General features: G+C 34.4%; 1 protein-coding gene across 3 annotated transcripts in view; it reads left to right on the top strand.

The window, feature by feature from the left end:
* Lrp1b (LDL receptor related protein 1B) overlaps positions 1-23,700 on the top strand; it is a 1,970,757-nt gene that overhangs the window by 1,714,744 nt on the left and 232,313 nt on the right. For all 3 annotated transcript variants that reach the window (XM_029472167.1, XM_021181392.2, XM_029472172.1), the window contains exons 58-60: positions 1,460-1,582; positions 3,653-3,834; positions 10,602-10,801. In XM_029472167.1, coding sequence (XP_029328027.1) covers positions 1,460-1,582; positions 3,653-3,834; positions 10,602-10,801 — 505 coding nt within the window. The remainder of the gene's footprint in view (positions 1-1,459; positions 1,583-3,652; positions 3,835-10,601; positions 10,802-23,700) is intronic.

Genomic DNA, 23,700 nt, shown 5'->3' with positions numbered 1-23,700 from the left:
TGCAAACAAATTTTAGTATATTATAATACATTGTTCTTATTCACATTCTTTCCCTACTCTTCTTTCCTTTTCTGTCTTTTTCCTATTGCTCCATTTCTGGCTCAGTAGCTCTTATATTTATAGTTATAATAAAAATAAATGAGGAGAATTCCAGGGTCATGAAAATAAAGCTAGAATGGGGTTGTCCTTGAAAATGTGCTTTGCTATGAGAGAATCACATAGCCTAGACCACTATGATGATATCATGAAATAGAGTAATAGAAGAGGTAGTTACTATGTATAGTGTGATGGGGATCCTGAAAGAAGGAGCAGGCTCACCAGTTTTGGAGATGAAATGTACTTTCTTACTTTTCTAGGTCTTTAGGTATGCTCTCAGTGTTAAGATTAGTTTTAGGGCTGCCCATAAGTTTTATGGTATCACTACAGTGAATAAATAAGTAACCTTCTCCATGTCATCCCCAGTAGTTGTTGTTACGCTTCATTTAAATTATTATTTACTTTTTAATTTACATTTATTGTTAGGAAATATATTTTCACCATATTTTGTCCTCTCCTCAAATCCTGGCTGATCTTCCACATCACCTTAGGAGTCTAACCTCATGCTATGTCTTTTTCTCTAAAAACAAACAACCAAATAAATAAACAAATAATAAAATGAAAAATTGGAGTAATCAAGCAACTAACTAACTAACTAAATAGGAAAATCAAAATAACCAACCAACCAAGCCAGCAAGCAAACATAAAACCCAACAAGACAGAAATAATCAAATCAGTTGAAAACTGGAGTCCACTCTGTGTTGGCCAACTATTCTCAGGTGTGGGGCCTTTCCTATAGCATTAATCAGTGAGTGATTAAATCCAGTGTCAAGCCATTGGAGAAAGCTCATATTTTCCTTTACCATCAGGTGTCAGTTGCAAATAGCTCCTTGGCTGAGGTGGGCTTTATGTCATCTCAGTGATGATTTTTTTCTGATTTGCATCTGTGAACGCCTTGTGCTTTCTTAATGTTGTTTTCCCATATCAATTTCAATAGTTTGCCCTTATATGAAGACATTTGATCTAATTTCAATACAGGGAGGACACAGGCAGAGGGACAGAATTAATTTATTGCTATAATCTTCTCTCTTTACTTTGTCCACATTGTTGAATATTTATTTATTTAAAGATTATAAATATTGAAAAATGTGTTTCTTATTAGGGTATTATTTTCAAATGAATAATATATCTTTTAAACATGTGGTATGAAGAAAATATAAACATACTATGTTCTTAAAATATTTGTCACAAATGTTAGTGTGATATGCAATCATTTATATTCAAAGAGAGATGGTGATTTCTCTGGATGCTAAACATTAGAAATAATCCTAATAGTTATTGAAAGTTATGGTGATTTCTCTGGATGCTAAACATTAGAAATAATCCTAATAGTTATTTAAAGTGTGATCCTTCTTACTTTTAGGGATTAAACAATGTTATTGCTCTAGACTTCGATTATAGAGAAGAATTCATATATTGGATTGATTCTAGCAGACCCAATGGAAGTCGCATAAACAGAATGTGTCTAAATGGAAGTGACATCAAGGTAACTATATATAGGAAGGATAACTGAATACTTCATTGGTATTATTGAATAAGAGATAAAATCTTAATAGCAAATCATTGTAGAGCATATTAGCTTGAATTCATTTTTACACTTTCACTGTTTAAACTATTAAAATTTTAAATTATAAATAAGATATTTTATTTTTATGTTCTATTTTTACTATTTCCTGTTATTTGATAAGATTTGTAACTTTAACAAACAATGGACTGTTGATTGAAATTTTAGTACTCGTAAAATTTACTTAGTTGGAAATAGTTGAATACACATGTGCACAATTATTAATGTTTTTATTACCTTATAATACATGTCACATTCTAGATATGACCTACTTAGTACCACGTTAAGGTTATGCTAAATTTTAGAAAAAAATATTACTTCAGTGTGTATGCTGCAAGATGTATTCTGTAGACGAAGTTCTTAGGGATTTGAGAAATGGCTCAGGTATAAGAGTAGTTGATGCTCTTGAAAAGGACCCAGTTTCTTTCTTTGTTTTATTTTATTGGTTATATTGTTTATTTACATTTCAAATGTTATTCCCCTTCCCAGTTAAACCTCCTACTCCTCCCCCAGCCCCTGCTTCTGGGGGTGCTCCCCCACCCACCTACCCACCCACCTCTTGCATCAGTGCTCTAACATTCCTCTATTCTGGTCACCAAGCCTCCACAGGACCATGGGGCTCCCCTCCCATTGATGCCAGATAAGGCGATCCTCTGCTCCCTATGCATCTGGAGACACAGGTCCCTCAATGTGGAAAAGGACCCAGTTTTAATTTCCAGCACCCACATAAGTTGAGTCACAACTGTCTGTAACTCCTGTTCTGGGGTGAGAAAGCTCTATTCTGGCTTCTGTGGGTACCAAGCATGCAAATGGTTCCATAATAGACACCTGCACATGATGGCATTTGTACATGTAAACAAACAATAAACAAATAAATAAGTAATACTGTTTTTAAAGACTTATGAATCATAGGACTATAGGAGCAGTATACTTAGGAGGGACAATTGATGTAGTTAAAAGAATGAGGAGATTTTGTTCTCTGACAAATCTTGTAAGAATGTATCACATCTATGAAACTCAATCATGTATTTTCTTATAAGACATGTTTTAATAATGTCCACTTTTATATTTTGAGGATACTTTTTTTAAAGGTACATCTGTATCACTGTCCAACTCTAATTCTGTTGTTACCTTAAACTAGTTCATTGATGTTCATTGAAGCAGCAAGGTCAATTTTAAAATTTGGAATTGGATGAAAACTGAAGCAAATATGTCTTGTAGTCAAAACACTAAGGCAGTATCATGGCAGCTTCAAGCCCTCCTGCTTCTCTATGTCATTACCATTGACTGCTTAGATTAATCATGATTCCAAACTTCATATTTTTTGTCTATGACTGTATAATGATCCTCTATGATTCAAATTCTTTCCTTTCATATAGTTTTAAAGTACTGAGATGTTAAATACTTGTCATATGTAGCATGAATTACTTATACATCTTTTAAAAATGTATCTTTATGCCTAAAGCCAAACACCTTAAGAATTGCACCAGTTGGAATCAGAAGCTAAACTGTTTTATTTCTACTTGGGTATGTTCAAACACAACGCATAGTCCTGATTCTTAATATAATGCTGTATAGGGCTAAAGGATTTGTGAGAGTGGGACGAATATTACTAAAGTCATGCCAACATCTGATAAAAAATAATTATTAATAAGAGGTTGTATGCACATGTGATAGAAATTTTTCCCCAGTGTTTGAGAGGATAAGCAGATAAATTCTAATGAAATGACGTCACCAACTGTGCATCTACTTAGGATCTATTTGTTTGCATTAATTTCTATAAACATATATTTAACATCTAGAAGACTAACTACACACTGAGTAATTCTTTGAAATAAGTAATGTGTTGTGGTAAATTGTTCTCTTCTTTATCTAAATTTAATTTCTTCAGTTTAAATGGAATTCTGTATCTCAATTAAAATCAAGAAACAATTGCTTGATTATTATTGAAGCTATTTATATTGTTAATTTTCTAAATTCTTATTTTGTTAGGTAGTGCATAACACTGCTGTCCCCAATGCACTTGCTGTTGATTGGATTGGCAAAAACCTTTATTGGTCTGACACAGAGAAGAGGATAATTGAAGTATCCAAACTCAATGGCTTGTACCCTACTGTACTTGTTAGCAAAAGGCTGAAGTTTCCCAGGGACCTGTCTTTAGATCCACGAGCCGGGTTTGTAAAACTGTTAAAAATCCTAAATCTTTAGACTACTCTCATTGTGACAACTCTCTATGTTATTACAATGAACATTAAAGTAATATATGAATGTAAAGAACTTTTTTACAATCAAGCTTAGTAAGTATCATCATAGCAGGCAGAGTGATGAATTTAAAATCCATTTAAAATATCTGCTTTCTAAATATATAAAAAAGATTCTTTTCCAAAGAAGTCAATGAAATGAACACAACAAAGAGACTTAACTGATGTTGGTGCCTCAAACTGTACAAAAGGGAAGAAGACCCTGAAAGTGTTCACTTGGTCAAAGCTGTAAAGAGTAAAAGCACTACTCTTATAGCAGGTACCTATATTTGGTACCTATAGATAGCAAATGAGATCACATCATCAAAAGGAAGAGCGGAATACCATGGGAAAAATTAGTTGTGGAACATGAGAATGGCAAGCACATTGAAGATATTTTTGAGCAGCAGGTTACATCCATTAATGTGTCAAAGCTCTATGGTGAGGGCGAAATCTATACAGTATGACCATTTTTATTTATTTCCAATTCCATTTTTTGATACATATAGAATGCATGCCTCTCAATTTTTATAGTATAACGTAACATATTTGCATGCTCAAAATTACTTCTGTAGTTCAATCTACCTAACATGCAGATTAAAATAACAAATTTAGAGAAAACTGGTTGTGTTAAATGAGGACACCTTTTGAGAAGCCAGCAGAAGTTTAGTAGAAATTCACTTTCCAAGGAATGTTTTGATAAGTAACTGTAGGGATGCTTTAGCCACCTTTCAGTTTTGCTTATTGCTAATATAGCCTATCTCTGTTTTATGTCTCTCATGTTTATAAGAGGGAAATGATTTGTCATAATATACAGGATAATTTAATTTTAAATGCTAATTTGGCTGAAGTATATGGACTTATACAAGATTGTACTGTATTGTTGTTTCCAAGGGATTGTACACATTTCAACATTATGTAATAATTTATTATATTTTTTTCTTTACAATACCAATATAATGTTGAAAAGAATTTTAAACAAACCATTTACACATGAGTGTACCTATGAGTGGTTTAGTAGACATTGGTCAGATATTCTGAATTTAGTCTCCACTTATATTCATTCATAAATTTGTAGATTATTTCACTGCTTTGCCATTTTGTCTGAAACTTTGTAATTGACTGTCTCATTTGTTGTACTACATAGAAACTCAAACTGATTTGACTTCTTTTTCTAAGTCATTGAAGATCCTTTACTTCTAATAAAAGAAACAGTACCAGTTTATAAATACAAAATGGCTTCAGAATTTCTTGTTTAAGAAGCAAACACTGTTCATAGTCTAGTAGGTACAGCTGGTCAGTCTCTGGGATTTATTTCTCCCAAGATACAGTTATCACCCTATAAACTGAACACAGTGTTCAGTTGTCACAGACATAATCCCCTCACTAAAATTGTCAACCAAAATAGTTAAGGAGATATTATTGCAGATATTATGAAGTACTCCTTTGAGTTTTCATTTTGGATAATATTTGGATTATAATAACTGTATACCATTTTATAACAAAATAAATAAATAAAATGGGATTATTTCATGAAACAAAGCCACCTATTTTAATACCTACAATTCAATACTGCCAAATTTTACACAATTCTCATGTTTCTCCAGAAAGAGATAATAGGTAATTGGATTTATCAGTTGTAAGACGAGTCTCAGACAGAGAATGACTTTCCTTTATAGAATGCTGTATGGTTCCAATTCAAAGATGCCACCTAAATTTATGAAGCTGTCAATAAAGATATAATTAACAACTTTTCATATTACATCTCTACTGTGATATGCATAGGATTTAATCTGCTATTCTGACTAGCATCCTGTTTTATGAAGAGATGTGAATTCTTTCCTCTTGTTGGTGAGCGATAAGTCAAGATTTGTCCATGGGATCACTAAGCTGTTTAATGCAATTAAACATCCAAACTTTGAAAAAGCATTTTGGGACTGTTTTCTAAATTTGCTTCAGAGAAAATTGTGATTATTTTATGACTTTTCTTATACTATGTATAAGAATATTCTATCTGAAACTAGTTAAGTGACTTTCTTAGAATCATTTAGTGTGTGAAATATTAAACTGGGGCAGTAATTCAATATTCAGGCTATAGTCACACATTTTTCAACTGTATCATATTTGAGGTTTTAGTAATAAAATGACCTTAGCTTGAGAGTCTGTTTTCCAGTAAACACCCAAACAAAGGGGGGAAAAGCTCAAGTCCTCCATACTCCCATCAGAACAGTTAAACTTTCTTTAATAAAAGGGGAATTTTAAGCATGAATTTGTAATATACTACCTGAATCATTGCAAACATGCCTTGTTGTTTGAAATACAGGACCTCAAACACCCTTTCCAGAGCTCTTTCAGTGAATTTTAACTTTATCTCCATACTTTATGTCTAAAAGTACATTTTTGTTTAGCTATTTTCCAAATGATTTATTAACTAACTGCTGAAATAATAGCATGTATCATTCTGATGATTATGTGAAAAAGATACAGCATATAACCAGCATCAATACCCATTATTGTTGATAAATGTGATGACAATGCAAATTATTTTGTAATGATTATTCCATAGTTACATATTTTATCTTATGTCAGTCCTTCCCAAGACATGAGAAGTATAAGAAGAGACATACAAAGTAGGAAAATGGATGGCCTGTAGACCTACTGGGATTTTCATTATCTTGTGTTTATTGACTTGAATAATATTGTTTTCCAATGCCATCAGAAATATTTCATATGTGAAATATTTCTAGATGTCTCTAAGTGGACACCAAATACTAAACATTTAAGAACATAGAACTGCCTTTTATTGTAAATGCCTTATCTTTCCATCTAGAAATCAAATAGTTTTAGCTTAAAGATCATGGTGTCTGTTACACTCACTATGGACCAGGGCAATAAACAGGAAATTGGAGATACACAAAAGTGTGGGGTCAGGAGTTATAAAGACATGTACACATAACTCCACAAAAACAGATACATACTTGAGCTGGAAATGACCTACATGTTTCAAAGAAATCACTGATGAAGAAAGAATGCTTGCTATGAATAAATGACATGCCAAGATAAAAATTCAATTTCTAGTTTTATGTAGAAAGCAAATATTTCATTAAACTTTGCAGTTGCATTAAAAACTCTTCTCCTAGTAATTTTGTAATTAGAAATAGTTGACTTCAGTATATTTCCATTTAGGCATAATCCACAAGAAATGAGCATACATGGATATTTTTACAATTCAGAATGAGATATACAGTTAGGAGAAAGAAGCCTCTCTAACTGTTAAATGAATTTGAAAAAAATATAAGCCTGAGATACTTATAATTTAATTAATTTCAAACAACAATTTCTTTAAGAGTAGAGAATCTGTTGTTATAGTTACAACCAGATATTCTTTGGAATATTTATACATAATGAAATAACACAATAAATACTGTCTGACACTAACAAATTTCTTATATGATCTTGATTAAAGATTGTTTTTGATTTGGCACAATTTAGAACTATAAGAGTTTTTATTGATGAATTTATTCCAATAATAGTTATGACAAACAAACAGTTTTTACATCGGTAATTATACAGAAGTTTTATTGTAAAGGTAAAACACCAATTCTGCTTATAGAAAAGTTCTGACAAATTTAAAAAATACATGTATGTTAAATCTTTCTTATATATCTAAAGGAGAAGGCTCTTTGCCTTCAAAATGTAACAGAGATCCTGTGAGGATCATTTATACTCAGTGAAATGGTGCCTTCTTTCAATACAGTAGAGATTTTCTTAATATTGTTTGATCTAATGACTATTTCATTTTGGAAGTCAAGTGATAAGTATAAAAGAAATCCAGGAACAATACATTTATGCAGGAACAATCTGATATAACAACTTAACCCAGTAGGTTAACAGTATTAAAACAAATGCATATTTATTCACAAATGCTATATATAAGGTGTTTCATAATAATATTATTAGATACTCACTAGCAAAATATGTTTTAAGTATTAATTCCTATACTTTTATAATGGTATAAAAATTGAGGTTAATATTGGTTTTCTCAAGACTTGAAAATTTTTAGTTTTTTTGTTTTGTTTTGTTTTTTTAAATTTTTTTATTAGTTTCTTTCTTTCTTTTTTTTTTTTTTTTTTNTTTTTNGAGACAGGGTTTCTCTGTATAGCCCTGGCTGTCCTGGAACTCACTTTGTAGACCAGGCTGGCCTCGAACTCAAAAATCCACCTGCCTCTGCCTCCCTAGTGCTAGTGCTGGGATTAAAGGCGTGTGCCACCACGCCCAGCTTTTTATTAGGTATTTATTTCATTTACATTTCCAATGCTATCCCAAAAGTCCCCCACACCCTCCCCCACCACTTAAAGATTAATTAAACCTAAGTTCACACAGTCATAAGAAGACTTCCATTTGAATCAAAGCAACCTGTTTCTAGGTTATACTACCTTAGACTCCACATACCACTTCTTTGAGAAGATGCTAGTCTACATCCTACTAGATACTGTAGTGCTTATTCTCAATTATACTTCTATCATGTAAGATTAGGCATGTGTCATATATACACATATACATATATATATATATATATACACATATATATATATATATACACATATATATATGTGTATGTGTGTGTGATATAGATATATGAGACTCCATAATATAATAGAAACTCAATTTGCAACTCACACTACTATAAAGGCCTGAAAAGACAGTATTCTACACCTCTTACATACTCACAATCTGCAATTAAGTCTTACTGTGTCCTAAAATCTGAAAGAAATGGCTGCATATCACAAGAAATTTGTAAGCTATTTATAAAGATAAGTTTCAGGTCCAAGTAAGGGTAAATTTCCCTAACAAATTTCACCAATTATCATGCAAACTTTTTACTGTAACTGACAAATAATTCTGCCTTAATATTGTCATGTCCATGTATATTGAATTCACTTGGGAAGCCATTTTAGGAAAACATACATTCTCATTTTGCTTCTTTTTCTCCAGTGCTTAAAGATATCTGCAACATAGTGTGGTATTAATGAATTGCTTCACTATATACTTCTGTATCTGTTTAAGTAGTGCAGTAAGATCTGTTAGCTCTTTTATGCCACTAACTTAAGAAGGATTGTCTGATTGTGAGGAAAGGGACCTCTCATCATTATGGATTGTTCGACTATAGCAGCAACAACTCAAGAAATGATTTCGTTGATTATTATTGCATTAATTCTATATAAACCTAAGGAAATAGATACTGTTGCCTGGTGGTGCATAGCAATAGCAGAGATCATTCATTGTTCTCTTAGGGCTTCACAAGAATATATCTTTTTGAATCTACCCTGAATATATGAACTAATATTAATCAAGAAATTAATTGTGGAGAGCAGAAGGACCAATGTAAATTACATGTTTACAAACATAATTTTAAGTAAGGAAACACAAGTAACGGCACATGTCATGAAGAATATACTAAAAGCCCAGAAGCAGAAAACATTCAATCATAACATGGAACTGAGTGGAACTAACTAGAAACATAATTTAATATAATTTTTTAGAAAATGTTAAATATTATTTATGAATCCTTTTCGCTTTTCAGTATGTGGGCTTGAATTTGAGTCTTGTACATGTTGGGAAAGCTCTGTTTTCCTGGCAACTTCAGTTCTTCATACTTTTAAATTTTAATCACGTTCCAAAGTTTTAAAATTCATATAGAATATTTTTACAAAATATTCTTGGTTATATGTCTTTTATATCTGATGAATTAAATGCTAAGTAGTCACATAGAAGAAAGAAAAGACATAGAAAAGAGAATGGATTAATAAACTTCAAATGTGATTAGAAAAAGACATAAAGGATCATTAAAATCTATTTGATGAGATTTTCTGACACAAGTAAAATTAGTTTATATACAATAATGTGTTACTTATCTCTTTTTGTACTTCACAGCATGCAGTATTATTAGTGGTTACCCCAGCCTGATTAGCTTTACTCTCAACAGTATCAATATAAATTTTATTTTTTGCTCTATCCTCCTGTTCTGCCCTAGAACCTCTGATATTGTAGTTGAAATCTGCTATGAGATAGAAAGTGTTGTGATAACAGACATTTTCTTAATGCATCATTAGATATATAATGCCTGACAGATACATGTGGCTCTTGTGGGCTTGAGATGTAGCAACCGAGTTATTTTAAATTTTCTGATTTTTATCATGTAAATACCAACAATTATACCTATATAGTTTTTTGTTAATGAAAATAATATTGTCTATTCAAAGCTATGAAATGACTTATAGTTCTAATGTGTAAGAAGTCAAAATTGACAGCAGTTAGGTAGTACACAGTTGGGGTAATAGATGGATGGATGAAACAAGAATTGGTTGTTTTACTGTTTTCTAACAGTATAGATACCTTTCGCAATTTTACATTCATTAATTGTATGCATCTGAGAGTTCATAGATATAACAAATAATCTATGGTTTTGTATATTAACAAGAACATATATTTAATGTTAAATGAATATCCCAAGCAGTATAAATGGTTCATTTGAAAAACAAACAAAAAAAAGAAAATTTGCACTGAAGCCAGTCATGAAAGCCACATTTCAGAGATACACTAAGAATTAATTTGGAAACAGTGCCACAAAAAGCAAATATTTTGTAATGTTTTACTCCAGTAGAACAGTCAATGAAATGGCTATTGATTTTGTTTCCTAGGAATTTGTACTGGATTGATTGCTGTGAGTATCCTCACATTGGCCGTGTCGGAATGGATGGAACAAATCAGAGTGTTGTCATAGAAACCAAGATTTCTAGACCTATGGCACTAACAATAGATTATGTCAACCATAGACTCTATTGGGCTGATGAAAATCACATTGAATTTAGCAACATGGATGGATCTCATAGACACAAAGGTTGGTCTAACAGTATAAACAAATCAGTATTTTCAAGTACAGAAAATACTAATTTAAATATTTTATCAAACATATTTCTTAATTTAAGATTAATATATATTTTTAAAGTGTTAGCTTGCTTCAATTACACTTTGCTAAATAAACAAATGGGCATTGGATTTCTAAATTAATATTTATATGTTTCTAACTGAATTGCCATAGAAAATAACTTGATTAGAAATGTTAGGTTTTTTTTTTTAAGTCATGTCAATTTTAATTTACTTTAAAGGTTGAAAATGAGTACTTTTTTGTCAGGAGTAAAGTAAGACTTCAAGGTCAAGTTAGCACATAATTAAGTGTACAGTTATACACTATAGCAACAAATATACATATATTTCAAACAAAGTTCAAAACATTGCTGTTTTTACTTTCTATAATGCATTAGTTTCAAAATTATATGAAATAGGTAAAGAAATTTGATATAAGGGTAAATCATGAGCAGGAAAATGAACATTAAATAAAACTAGAGGAAGATGAAAGAATTAAAACATAGACATTTGATAGGTCAAGCCTCCAAAAAGGAGAGAAATGTGGATAAGCATGATTCAGAGTGAGCAAACAAATGACTGAGGTGAATTCTCAAAATGTTAGAAATGCATGTAAACATTTTTCCATTGGGTAAATAAACTGAAATTTTCTTGAGTTAACATCACTTTGGATATTTAATATTTTGATTTCTAAACATCTCCTCAAAACCAAGTGATGCAGAGGAGCCAGTCCCTTGGTGAGATCTAAAATAGTGCAATTTTTCTCTGACCTTTAAGCTTAGGACAGATTCCAAGAACAAAGAAAGACAGATAAAGTAAAACAGGGAAAATGTTTTTACTTGTCAGGTGAGACACTGACAATGTATGCTAACACAAAGGCCTCAGAAGTCTGCAGCCATACAAATCAAAAGAAAAGACAAAAATGTCCCAAAGCTTTAACACCACAAATTTTGCCTAATGCCTTCTATGCTGATGCTTAAACAATTTCAACTTCCTAACTGCTGAGAAGAAGCTGTCTAATTCGCTCCTTTAACAGAACACTTCGATTAGGTGTGTTTAAGTATATACAGTTAAATGTTGACAGTCCAACTATGAACATTAAGAAACCCTACCAGGATGGGATTTGAACAGGCAATCAGTTAATATAGAATTTGAAATGTTGATCATAACAAAACAAATCACAATTATACTTAGCTTTTCAAAGTTCTCTCTATCAAAAATATCTAAAAATGAATGTTCTTGTAGTAATAGCTTGACAAGATTCAAAGTTTTATCTGTGCCTATGAATGCTGGGCCTATATTTTTTCATTTATTATTGGTTGTTTTATTTATTTACATTTCAAATGTTATTCCTCTTACCAGTTTCCCCTCCACAAATCCCCTATCATCTCCCCCTTCCCTGCCTCTATGAGGGTGCTCCCTACCCTATATTTTAAATCCATAATATATATGAGACTTCTGTAAATATACTGACCTGTGCTAAAATTTACTGTGTAGAAAACCACACAGGCTCTGCCAGAGCCTGAGAAATACAGAGGCAGATACTCACAGACAACCATGGGACTGAGCACGGGATCCCCAATGGAAAAGTTAGGGAAAGGACTGAAGGAGCTGAAGGAATTTGTTACCCAATAGGAAGAACAACAATATCAAACAACCAGACCCTCCAGAGCTCCCAGGGGCTAAACCACCAACCAAAGAGTACACATGAAGGGACCCATCGCTCCAGCTGTACATGTAGCAGAGAATGGCCTTGTCGGGCATCAATGGGATGTGATGCCCTTGGTCCTGTGAAGGCTTGATGCCCCAGTGTAGGGGAATGCCAGGGCAGGGAGGCAGGAGTGGGTGGGTGGGTGGGCGAACACCCTCGTAGAAGTAGGGGAGGGGAGGGTACGATAAGGGGTTTCCAGGGGGAAACTAGGAAAGGGAATAACATTTAAAATGTAAATAAAATATCCAATCAAAAAAAAGGACAAGAAAACCACACAGAAATATTTATTTTGCTGGTATATATTGAAAATATATTATAGTATAAAAGTTTCGCTTTCTCCTAGTCTGAACTGTGGACATTTGAATATTAAATATTTATAGGTAAAATACTAGATGTATTAGAAAATATTGACTGCATTCTCCATAGATAAATAGGTAGATATATAGATATAGATACAGATACAGATATAGATAAGGATATGGATATACATATACATATATATAGATATAGATATAGATATAGATATAGATATGTTTTTGACTAATCCTCTGACAGATTTAATATGAAATAAAATGCACATTAACATTGTGTCTTGCACTCATGAGACTGGTGGTGACTGGGTGAAGATACAATGCATCAGAGTTATATGGCATAAATATATTTTAAAATAAAATATTTGGCTGAAATATTAGTTTGTCATGGTGTTACTACATTTAAAAATGATTCCAAAAATAGCTAGAAACTCAAATAGGGAGAATACTGAAGAGAAAAATTGTTGCTCAATCAATATTTTCTGCTAAGGGTCTTTCAGAAAGACTACTGAGGCATTTATTGAGTAACTGACCGCCAGTGTCGTGGTACAGGATAATAATTATCTGGAACATCTTAATGAGGTGCTGACTATAGCCTGAGTTATGCCAACTTACAGTCAGTGGGAGGAAGGATTCATGTGCTGCATTGGTAAAGATGACTTTGATTGCTCCAGGCACTGGACAGGTGTGCATATTTGAGGCATAAAATGATACTTCTTTATGATTTTGAGTGACATTTCTCTCTAACCATCTTCCCTCTTACACTGACAATCATTATCACTCTCAATTATTAATGTTGTTAAGATAGAAGCTAAACTCATCGGGAGAGGCATGTTTATCTAAAAAGGAAATGGGTGAGACGGTAACCAATGTTTCAGGACTGCATTCTCTCATACACCAACTTTTAAAAATGAGGGATCTTAGTCTTTACATTAAGTTTTATGCTTTAAAACATGCCTGTTCCTTACAGGTTCACTCAATTTTAACCATAAAATAATTTGGGAAGTGAAGCACACTTTATTTTATATGACAATTTATGTTTGAGATAGAGTTTCAAGTTGAGTTTGGACTCAGATTTGCTAGGTAGCTGAGCGTGGCACTGAACTTTAAATGATAATGTCTCTATCTACAGATTACAGACATGGGGCAACAGTCAGAGTTTGTATGGTCCTGAGGCCTTGAGCCCAGGAGCTTCATGCATACTAAGCCATCCCCCATCAATTGCAATGCATTCCCCACAAAATATATATTTTTTGGTTCAAAATCCTCTGTGGTTTTTTTTTTTATTTGCTTTGAACATGATACAAAATAGTACAGAATACATCTAGGGCACACACATGCCTAGCTGTGTCCACCTGACTTTCTTCTTCCTATTTACATTTATTAACAAACCCAACATTCCTTGGATCCTGATAGTTCATAAGAGTTGGTCTAGATGTGTTAAAATTTAATCATTTGCTCATCTCTGTGATCTACGCATATAGACACACACACACACTTATATTCTCCTAAGTATATATAATACAGTGTGTTTATAATGATGCTATTATATTAAAGGAAGAAATATTAATAAAAATGTTAAAATAAACTTGGATTATTTTATAAATTTCTTTTAAATTACATATTCACTGATTCATATACAGCTTGTTTCAGATTCCTTCTAAGTCATCCATTCACTCATTCCACAGTCAGTCACTGACCCTTTGTAAGATGCATTATTCTAAACTGCAGTTACAAAGATGAAGAAATCCCTGTTTTCAAGTCAAAGTTCAATGGGAAAAACTACATTGTAGATAAAGGTCTGATTATAGAACTGGAAACAGGTTCAGTGAAAGCTTTGCGGACAACTCTTGGTTCTGAGAGTCTTTAGCAGTCTTTCCAAGTGAGGAAATATGGAGCTTTCTTTGAACAGAGGGACTGGCATGTGCAGAGTACAATGGCAACTTGAAACAGTGTGGCTGTTATGTGATTTGTCCGTGGCTGAACAAGATAGAAAAAGTAGATGATGATTCAGAAGAACAAAAACAAATTGATGTTGTATTTTGGCAAGCCTTATATACTTTGTAATTTGGTAGCCATCCTTTAGGTCATAGGGAGCCAGTGGTGATGTTTAGTTTATAGAATGCTGTTATTAGTTTTGACAGCAGCATGGAAAATGAATGACCCTGGAAGGGCAACCAATTTAAACACTGTTAAAGTACTTCAGGAGAGAATGCTTGAAGTGATTGTAGCCAGGCGAATGAATAGGGATATAGTGTCATATTCAATACTAACTCATTAGATAAATAGGATACATTAGCAAACTTACAAATGAAAGATTAGGGATGTACATAGTAGGTACATGTTTTATATCAGGATATAAAGTGACAGGAAAAAGTAACCCCTCTGTGTTCTGTTTTTTTTTTTTTTTTCTATATTCACTTTACACCCTGCTTACTGATCCCCCTCCTGGTCATCCGTTCCCATAATCCTTCCCCCATACATCTCCCCTTCTCCTCTGAGAGGGTAACCCCTGAATATCCCACAACCTGGCACATATTACATATTATATTGTATTTGATAACTTTAAATATATATATTTTCAAATTTGGCTTTGAGTGATCATGTTCTAAACCAAGCACCCGTGCACATTATCCATCTCATAAATACTATTTAAGTCTTACTATGTTCAAGATTGTAGATGCTTCTATATTCACCCCATCAAGTTCTATGAAATCCATTTAACATCAATAAAGTTTGTTCAGAGATTAAATAATTAGCAAAAAGTCAAATAGATCATAAGCAAGAGACTCAGTTGTAACAGCAATCTGCCAAGTTTCAAAGCTTAAGTGTTTTCTCTCCTCTACAGATTGCATATTTTAAAAATGATAAAAAGTAATGCCTGCTTGTAATACCCTATGTCATCAAGGTCTACAATGTATATATGTGCACATGTAGATATAAGTGTATCTACTTGAGTTCTTTAGAGTCCATTTAAATGGTATGTTTTAGCATATTCAATAAATGAACAAACAAAGTAAATCTGTAATACAAACAGCATAACTACACTCAAGTTTATACCTCATCAAATCTTGGGGTATTTTTTTTTCTTTTTTGTTTTTGCTTCTTTAGTGATGAGAAAATAAGACAATATAACTTAAAATAGAAACTACTGCCTTAGTTCACTGTTTCTCAGTCTGTGGGTCACAACCCCTTTCAAGAAACTGTTTTTGAAAGACTTCTTCACAGAAATCACATATCAGATATCCAGCATATTTGATATGTATGTTATAATTCATAAATAAAAGTAGCAAAGTTAAAGATATGAAGTAGCAATAAAGTAAGTGTTGGTTGGGGGTTACCACAACATGAGGATCCGTAATAAAGGGTTGCTGCATTAGGAATGATAAAAACAACTGCCTTAGTTTATCTCAGCTTCGAGAACAAATTCTTCTTTATGTAGCATTTTATAAACAATACTAACCTGTTACTTACTCCAGGTCTATAAGCTGGGAAATTCACGATCCAGAAGTTGGCATATTTGATACTTCCAGAATGCCCTGCTTCATAGAAGGACCTGTATGCACTTCACATAGTAAAAAGAATTGAAGAAACACTCCAAGGGTCCTTTTATAGGAACACTAATCCCATTCAGTAGCAGAGTGTCAATAGATGATAGATAGATAGATAGACAGACAGACAGACAGATGGATGATAGGTAAACAGATAAAACCAACTTATTTCCAAAGCCTAGTATGTAATATTTTTAGATACTTTGATATCCAAACTATCTCCTGAGTCTGCAAAAACTTGTAAATCTTGCTTGGAAATTCCTTTCACAGGATTTGAGGGTTTTTGTCTTTTGCCAGATGCTTGTTACTAAAATAAGATGACTAAAGTCTACAGAAAGGAACCTCAGCAATGACAAGGCATAAGCAAACATCCTGATTCCATAATAAAAGCCAAATTTAATACCAGAAAGTCCCATTGAGAACCAAAGTTCATTCTACTTTGTCAAAGGACATAAATTCAGATTTTGATCCCACTTTTTATTAACTGTTTCCTTGAACTCATGATATATTAGGAAGATGGTGTCTTGCCAAAGCAAATGCTGAAATGAGAAGGCATTTCTGATCATGAGATTTTATTTATTTATTGTAGTAGCTTCGCCTCAACTTTTGAGCTGGTTTCTAAGTGCACGTGCAGATAAGATGGATATGCATTTGTTGGAAGTTTTACTAATTGACCTATTTCTGTGAAGATCAAGTGTTGGATAGAATTCCAAACTATATCTCGTCAGTGAATTGTATTTCATGTAGTGGATAAACTAAAGAATTCTATACAATTATGTCAACTCTCCCTGTTCCTTTAAAGGATAATGTTGTATCCTGGTCCTGAAGGTGTTCATTATAAAAATGTCCGTATTCAACCTTGAGGTTTAGTCACAATATATTCTATGGTTGTTTCATCTCTCTGAGAATCTAATTTATGTTTTAAAGGGACTGTTCTATGTGGCTTTTTAAATATTCAAATGGTATCCCATAAATACCGATATCATGATAGCATGCTACTGGGGAAGTAGCATAATATATATTTTAAAAATACGGAAATTTAAGAACTACTTTTATTTGAGCTTTTGGTCACTTAAAACATAGGCAAATGGTTGGACCTGGTTGGCATCATCCTGAGTAAGGTAACCCAATCACAAAAGAACTCAAATGATATGTACTCACTGATAAGTGGATATTAGCCCAGAAACACTATACCCAAGATATAAGATACAATTTGCAAAACATGAAACTGAAGAAGAACGAAGACCAAAGTGTGGACACTTTGCCCCTTCTTAGAATTGGGAACAAAACACCCATGGAAGGAGTTACAGAGACAAAGTTTGGAGCTGAGACAAAAGGATGGACCATCTAGAGACTGCCATATCCAGGAATCCATCCCATAATCAGCCTCCAAATGCTGATGCCATTGCATACACTAGCAAGACTTTGCTGAAAGGACCCTGATATAGCTCTCTCTTGTGAGACTATGACAGGGCCTAGCAAACACATAAGTGGGTGCTCACAGTCAGCTATTGGATGGATCACAGGGCCCCCAATGGAGGAGCTAAAGAAAGTATCCAAGGAGCTAAAGGGATCTGCAACCCTATAGGTGGAACAACATTATGAACTAACCAGTACCCCGGAGTTCTTGACTCTAGCTGAATATGTATCAAAAGATGGCCTAATCGGTCATCACTGGAAAGAGAGGCCCATTGGACATGCAAACTTTATATGCCCCAGTACAGGGGAATGCCAGGGCCAAAATGTGGGAGTTGGTGGGTAGGGGAGTAGGGGGGAGGGTATGGGGGACTTTTGGGATAGCATTGCAAATGTAATTGAGGAAAATACCTAATTAAGAAAAAAACATCATACTCGCAGATATGTACAGAAAGGTAAACTAGGGTAGAGGAGGTGTAACTCAGAGGTTCTGTTGCCACAGGCTGCTAGGCTCTGGTCCAGTCCACAGCCTAGGATTTTAGTATGTTTCTTTTTTGAAATTTAGCCAAGGTTAAATCAGAGGTATTTGTTTTTTAATTAATTTATTTATATTATGTATGTCTAGTAAATATGTGTGCATTCATGAGTGAATAATGATAATGTGTGTGTGTCTGTGTGTGTGTGTGTGTTTCTCTGTGTGTCTAGGCAATACTTCAATATTAGATGCCATCTGCTATTGTTTTTGCTTTAATATTTTGGACACATGGGTCTATTTCAGAGCATAGAACTTGCTGGTTCTGCTATTGAGCACGGCTAGCTTCTGCTACTGGGACCCTGCTAGCTTCTCACTCTATTTATGGGCTTCTAAACTCAGAATGAAACTTGGCTTTGCCTGCTGGTGGAGACCAAAATGAGAGCCTTATTCTTGTGAAGCAAACATCATTAATGACTGAACCACCCCCTGTAGCCTGGAGAGGGGCTCTTTGCTTGTACTTGGTTTTTGTTTTTGTTTTTTATTATTGGTATTGTGATTGTTTTAAATCAATTATCTCCTTACTTCAGCCTTCCCCTGGGACAAACAAGAACACATTCAGAAATGCTTGTGTATTACATTTCTGTTCTGTTTTTATTTCAGAAGCATGTTCACAATTTTGCTACTGGAGTTCTAAATCAGATACCTGATTATGGGAATTCTGGCAGATGGATGTGACCATTAACCCCAGAAATCAAATGTAAAGAGCAAAGATGAAGGGCAGCAAGTGAATTTATTATTCATTTTGCCATGATTTATCAGCACTGCCTTCTATGAAATTGACATTGACTCTGAGGGCCCTTAGAGAAATGGGCAAAAGTGTGCATATTTAATCAGTATTGGCCAAACTGTGTTCTATAGTTTTTTGTTTTTTTGTTTTTTTCAGTTCTGGTCCCACACAATCTTATTGGTGTCAGGGGATTTCCCCTGTAATGAGGTGTGCAGGCAATCCTCAACTTTTTGCTGAGAATATTTCAGTATTTGAAACATCAGTGGACAACCTCCATTTGCATTTCATGGTATATCTATTAGAACTACGATCCTAGATTGGGAAAACCTAGGTTACATAATATGTTTGTTCCTGCTTACAAGTTGGGATCAGTCACATCATGGAATGGTCAGGTTTGTGATGTGGAATATAAATGGCTGTAACTGGAGATTTCCATTTGGCAATCATGGGACTAGAAATGGACTCCATTGAGGCTGGTATTTTTCAATTTGCTGAAAAGTCGTTGGTTCCTCTTCCTATCTTCAGCCTTGAAAGGGAAAGCTCACCAGCTTTTTCTGACAAGCATTTAAATAATCTACATGCTGACATACAGTAGTATTGAACTGGACTCAAAAAAGATAAATAAGCTGGGTGGGGATGACACATGCCTTTAATCCCAGCACTGGGAAGCAGAGACAGGAAGATCTCTGTGAGTCTGAGACCAACCTATTCTATAGCGAGAACTCCAGTACAGTCAGGGCTACATAGAGAAAACCTGTCTGGAAAAACCAAAAATTCATACATACGTGCATACATATATACATACATACATACATACATACATATAAACAAACAATAAAAGAAAGTTGAAGGAGCCAATCTTCATGAACCTTATCCCGTTTTTAGCTATTTATTGGGCATTTCAGGCCCAAGCAGAGAATTTTTGCTGTTAGTCAAAGCAGTCTCAAAATATGTATTACAATTGCAGGAAGGTAAAGGATTCTGTGTAATATTGCCTATAGTGTGTCTTTTTTGTAGGTTATAATTCTATCTCACATTTTATATTCATCCATTAATTTATTTATTCACTTTACACTCAAATCACTGCCCTCCCTGCCTCTGGTTTCTCTCTCACACAATCTTTCCTCCTATCCCCACCTCTTCTTCTCTGCTGGGAGGATGGAGAACCCCCAGGGTTTCTCCCCAACCTGTTACATCAGGTCTCTAAAGGGCTAAGTGCATTCTCTTCCAGAGGATAGAGAAGGCAGCCCAGTTAGGGTAACAGGATCCACAGACAGGCCACAGCTTTAGTTATAGCATCTGTCTCATTTATTGGAGCACCCACAGGAAGACCAAGATGTACCTTAGCTGCTTACATGCAGGAAGCTTAGGTCCGGTACAAATATGGTCTTTGACTATTGGTTCAGTCTCTGAGAGCTCCAAAGTGTCCAGATTAGTTGATTCTGTTGATCTTTCTGTGGAGTTGCTATCCTCTTAGAAGCATTCAAACCCTTCCCTAACTCTTCTATACACAGCCCTGATTTCTGTCCAATATTTAGTTATAGGCTTCTGCAGCTGTTGAATGAAACCTTGCAGGGGACAGTTATGCTAAACTCTTGTCTGTAAGCATAACAGAGCATCATCAATATTTCAGGGATTGGTGCTTGCCTTTGGGATGGGTCTCAAGTTGGACCAGGTATTAGTTGACCATTTCCTCCTCAGTCAGTGGTCCATCTTTGTCCCTGCATTTCTTGCAGACAGGACAAATTTTTGGTCAAAAGTTTTATGGATGGGTCCTTATCCATCCCTTGATGCACCTGTCTGGCTACAGGAGATGACCACTTCAGGTCCCATGTCCCCACTGCTAGAAGTGTAAGCTAAAGTTACTCCCATAGAGTCCTGAGAACCTTCTCCATCCCAGGTCTCTGCCACATCCTAGAGATACTCCACCACACCTGCCAGCCACCAATTTCCATTAATTCTCCTGCTGCTCTGGTACTCTATCCTGTCTCTCCGAGCAACACTTGATTCTGAACCTCATATTCCATTTCCCATCCCTCTTTCCATCTAGTTCCTCTGGTGGAGATGGGCTCCATCTATTTGTCTTCTATGACTATTTTACTATGACCATTTTAAGTGAGAGTCAAGCATCCTCATTTGGGCCTTCCTTCTTGTTTAGCTACTTTGGATCTGAGGAATGTAGCATGGGTATCCTGTAATTTTCTGCTAATATCTATTTACAAGTGAGTGCATATTATGCATTTCTCTTTGGGTCTGGGTAACCTCACTCAGAATGATATTCCCAAGTTCTACCCATTTGACTGTAAAATCCATGAAGTCCTTGTTTTTAATACCTGAGTAGTATTCCATTGTGTGAATGGACCACATAATATGTATCCATTTTTTGATTGAGAGCCATCTGGTTTGTTTCCACCTTCTGGTTATTACAAATAAAGCTGTTGTGACTAGGTGTTTTTTGTGGAATGGCATCACTGGGTATATTTTCAGGAGAGGTATACCTGGGTTTTCAGATAGAATTATTCTCAATTTTCTGAAATACAGCCAGATCGATTTCCAGAGTGGTAGTACAAAATTTCACTCCCAGTAACAATGGTAGCTCTTTTTTCAAGCTCCACATTCTTGCTAGCAAGTGCTATCACTTCAGTTTTTTATCTTAACCATTCTGATGGGTATAATATGGAATCTCAGGGTTCTTTTGATTAGCATTTTCCTGATGTTAAAGATATCTTTAAGTGCTTCTTGGCCAGTTGAGAATCCTCTGTCGAAAATTCTGTTTAGCTTTGTATCCAGTTTTTAAATTGTGCTATTTGGTTTGTTGTTGTCAAACTTCTTGAATTCTTTACATATTCTATGCCCTCTCTAAGATGTAGGATTGTAAATGTTCTTTTCCCAATGTGTAGGCTGTAAGCTTTTCAGTTTCACAAAGCACCATTTATTAGTTGCAGCCTTCAAGGTTATTTCTCACTTTCTCATTTATGAGATTTAGTGTATGTGGGTTTTTATTTCTTTATTTTATTTTATTATTTGTTGTTGTTGTTTTTCGAGACAGGATTTCTCTGTATACCCCTGATTGACCTGGAGCTCACTGTGCAGACCAGACTGGGCTCTAACTCAGAAATCCACCTGCCCTTACTTCCCAAGTGCTGGGATTAAAGGCATGCACCACCACCGCCTGGCTGTGTATGTGGTTTTAAGTTGAATGTCATTGATCCATTTAGACTTGGGTTTTATGGAGGATGATAAATATAGTTCTATTTGCATTAGTTCTATTTGCATTCTTCTATATGAAAACATGCAGTTACACCAGTACCATTTGTTGAAGATGCTCTCCCTTTTCTGTTGTACAGTTTTGGCTTCTTTGTCAAAATTCAAGTATGTGGGTTTATTTCTGGGTCTTCAATTTGGTTCCATTGATCAACATGTCTGTTACTACACCAATGTCATGCAGTTTTTATTATTATTGCCCTGTACTACAGCTTGAAATCAGGGATGGTAATACCTCCAGACATTTTTTTATTGTACCAGACTGGGTCTTTTGTTTTTCCATATAAAGTAGAGAATTGTTCTTTCAAAGTCTGCAGAGAATTTTGTGGGAATTTTTATAGGAATTGCATTCAACCTCTAGATAGGTTTTGGTAAATTGGACATTTTTAATATGTTAATCCTATCGATCCAGGAGATCTTTCCATCTTCTGATATCTTCAATTTCTTCTTTCAGAGACTTGAAGTTTCTGTCATATGAATCTTTCACTTGCTTCTTTAGAGTTACAATACAGAATTTTATATTGTTTGTGGCTATTGTGACGGGTATTGTTTCCTTGATTTCTTTCTCAGCCAGGTTATTATTTGTATGAAGTAGGACTACTGGTTTTTTGTTTGGTAATTTGTTAATTTTTCATCTAGCCACTTTTCTGAGGCTGTTTGTCAGCTGTAGGAGTTCTTTTGTAGAGTTCTGGTGTCACTTATTACAATATTACATCATCTCAAGTAGTGATACTTTCACTTCTTCCTTTCTAATTACTTCTTTCTTTCCAATCTGTTTTGCCTTGATCTTCTTTAGTTGTCTTAATGATCTAGCAACAACTTCAAGTACTATACTGAAGAGGGATAGAGAGAGTGGACAGTCTTGTCTTGTCCATGATTGTGGTAGAATTGATTTAAGTTTCTTTTCATTTAATTTTCTGTTCTCTATTGGCTTACTGTATATTGCCCCTACTGTGTTTAGGCATGTGCCTTATATTGCTGATCTCTTCAAGACTTGAAGGGGTATTGGGTTCTGTCAAAGTCCATTTTTTATATATACTTAGATGATCATATGGTTTTTCTTTCAATTTGCTTATATGGTGGATTATATTGATAGATTTTCATATATTAAACCACCTCTGCAACCTTGGGATGAGGTCTACTTGTTCATGGTGGATGAAGTTTTTGATGAGTTCTTAGATTAGGTTTAAGATAGCCAGAAGCTGGAAAGCACCCAGATGCCCCTCAACAGAGGAATGGATACAGAAAATGTGGTACATTTGCACAATGGAGTACTACTCAGCTATTAAAAAGAATGAATTTATGAAATTCCTAGCCAAATGGATGGACCTGGAGGGCATCATCCTGAGCGAGGTAAC

Source organism: Mus caroli, chromosome 2, assembly GCF_900094665.2.
Source record: "Mus caroli chromosome 2, CAROLI_EIJ_v1.1, whole genome shotgun sequence".
Taxonomy (NCBI): Eukaryota; Metazoa; Chordata; class Mammalia; order Rodentia; family Muridae; genus Mus; species Mus caroli.
This window is presented reverse-complemented; position numbering and strand designations above follow the sequence as displayed.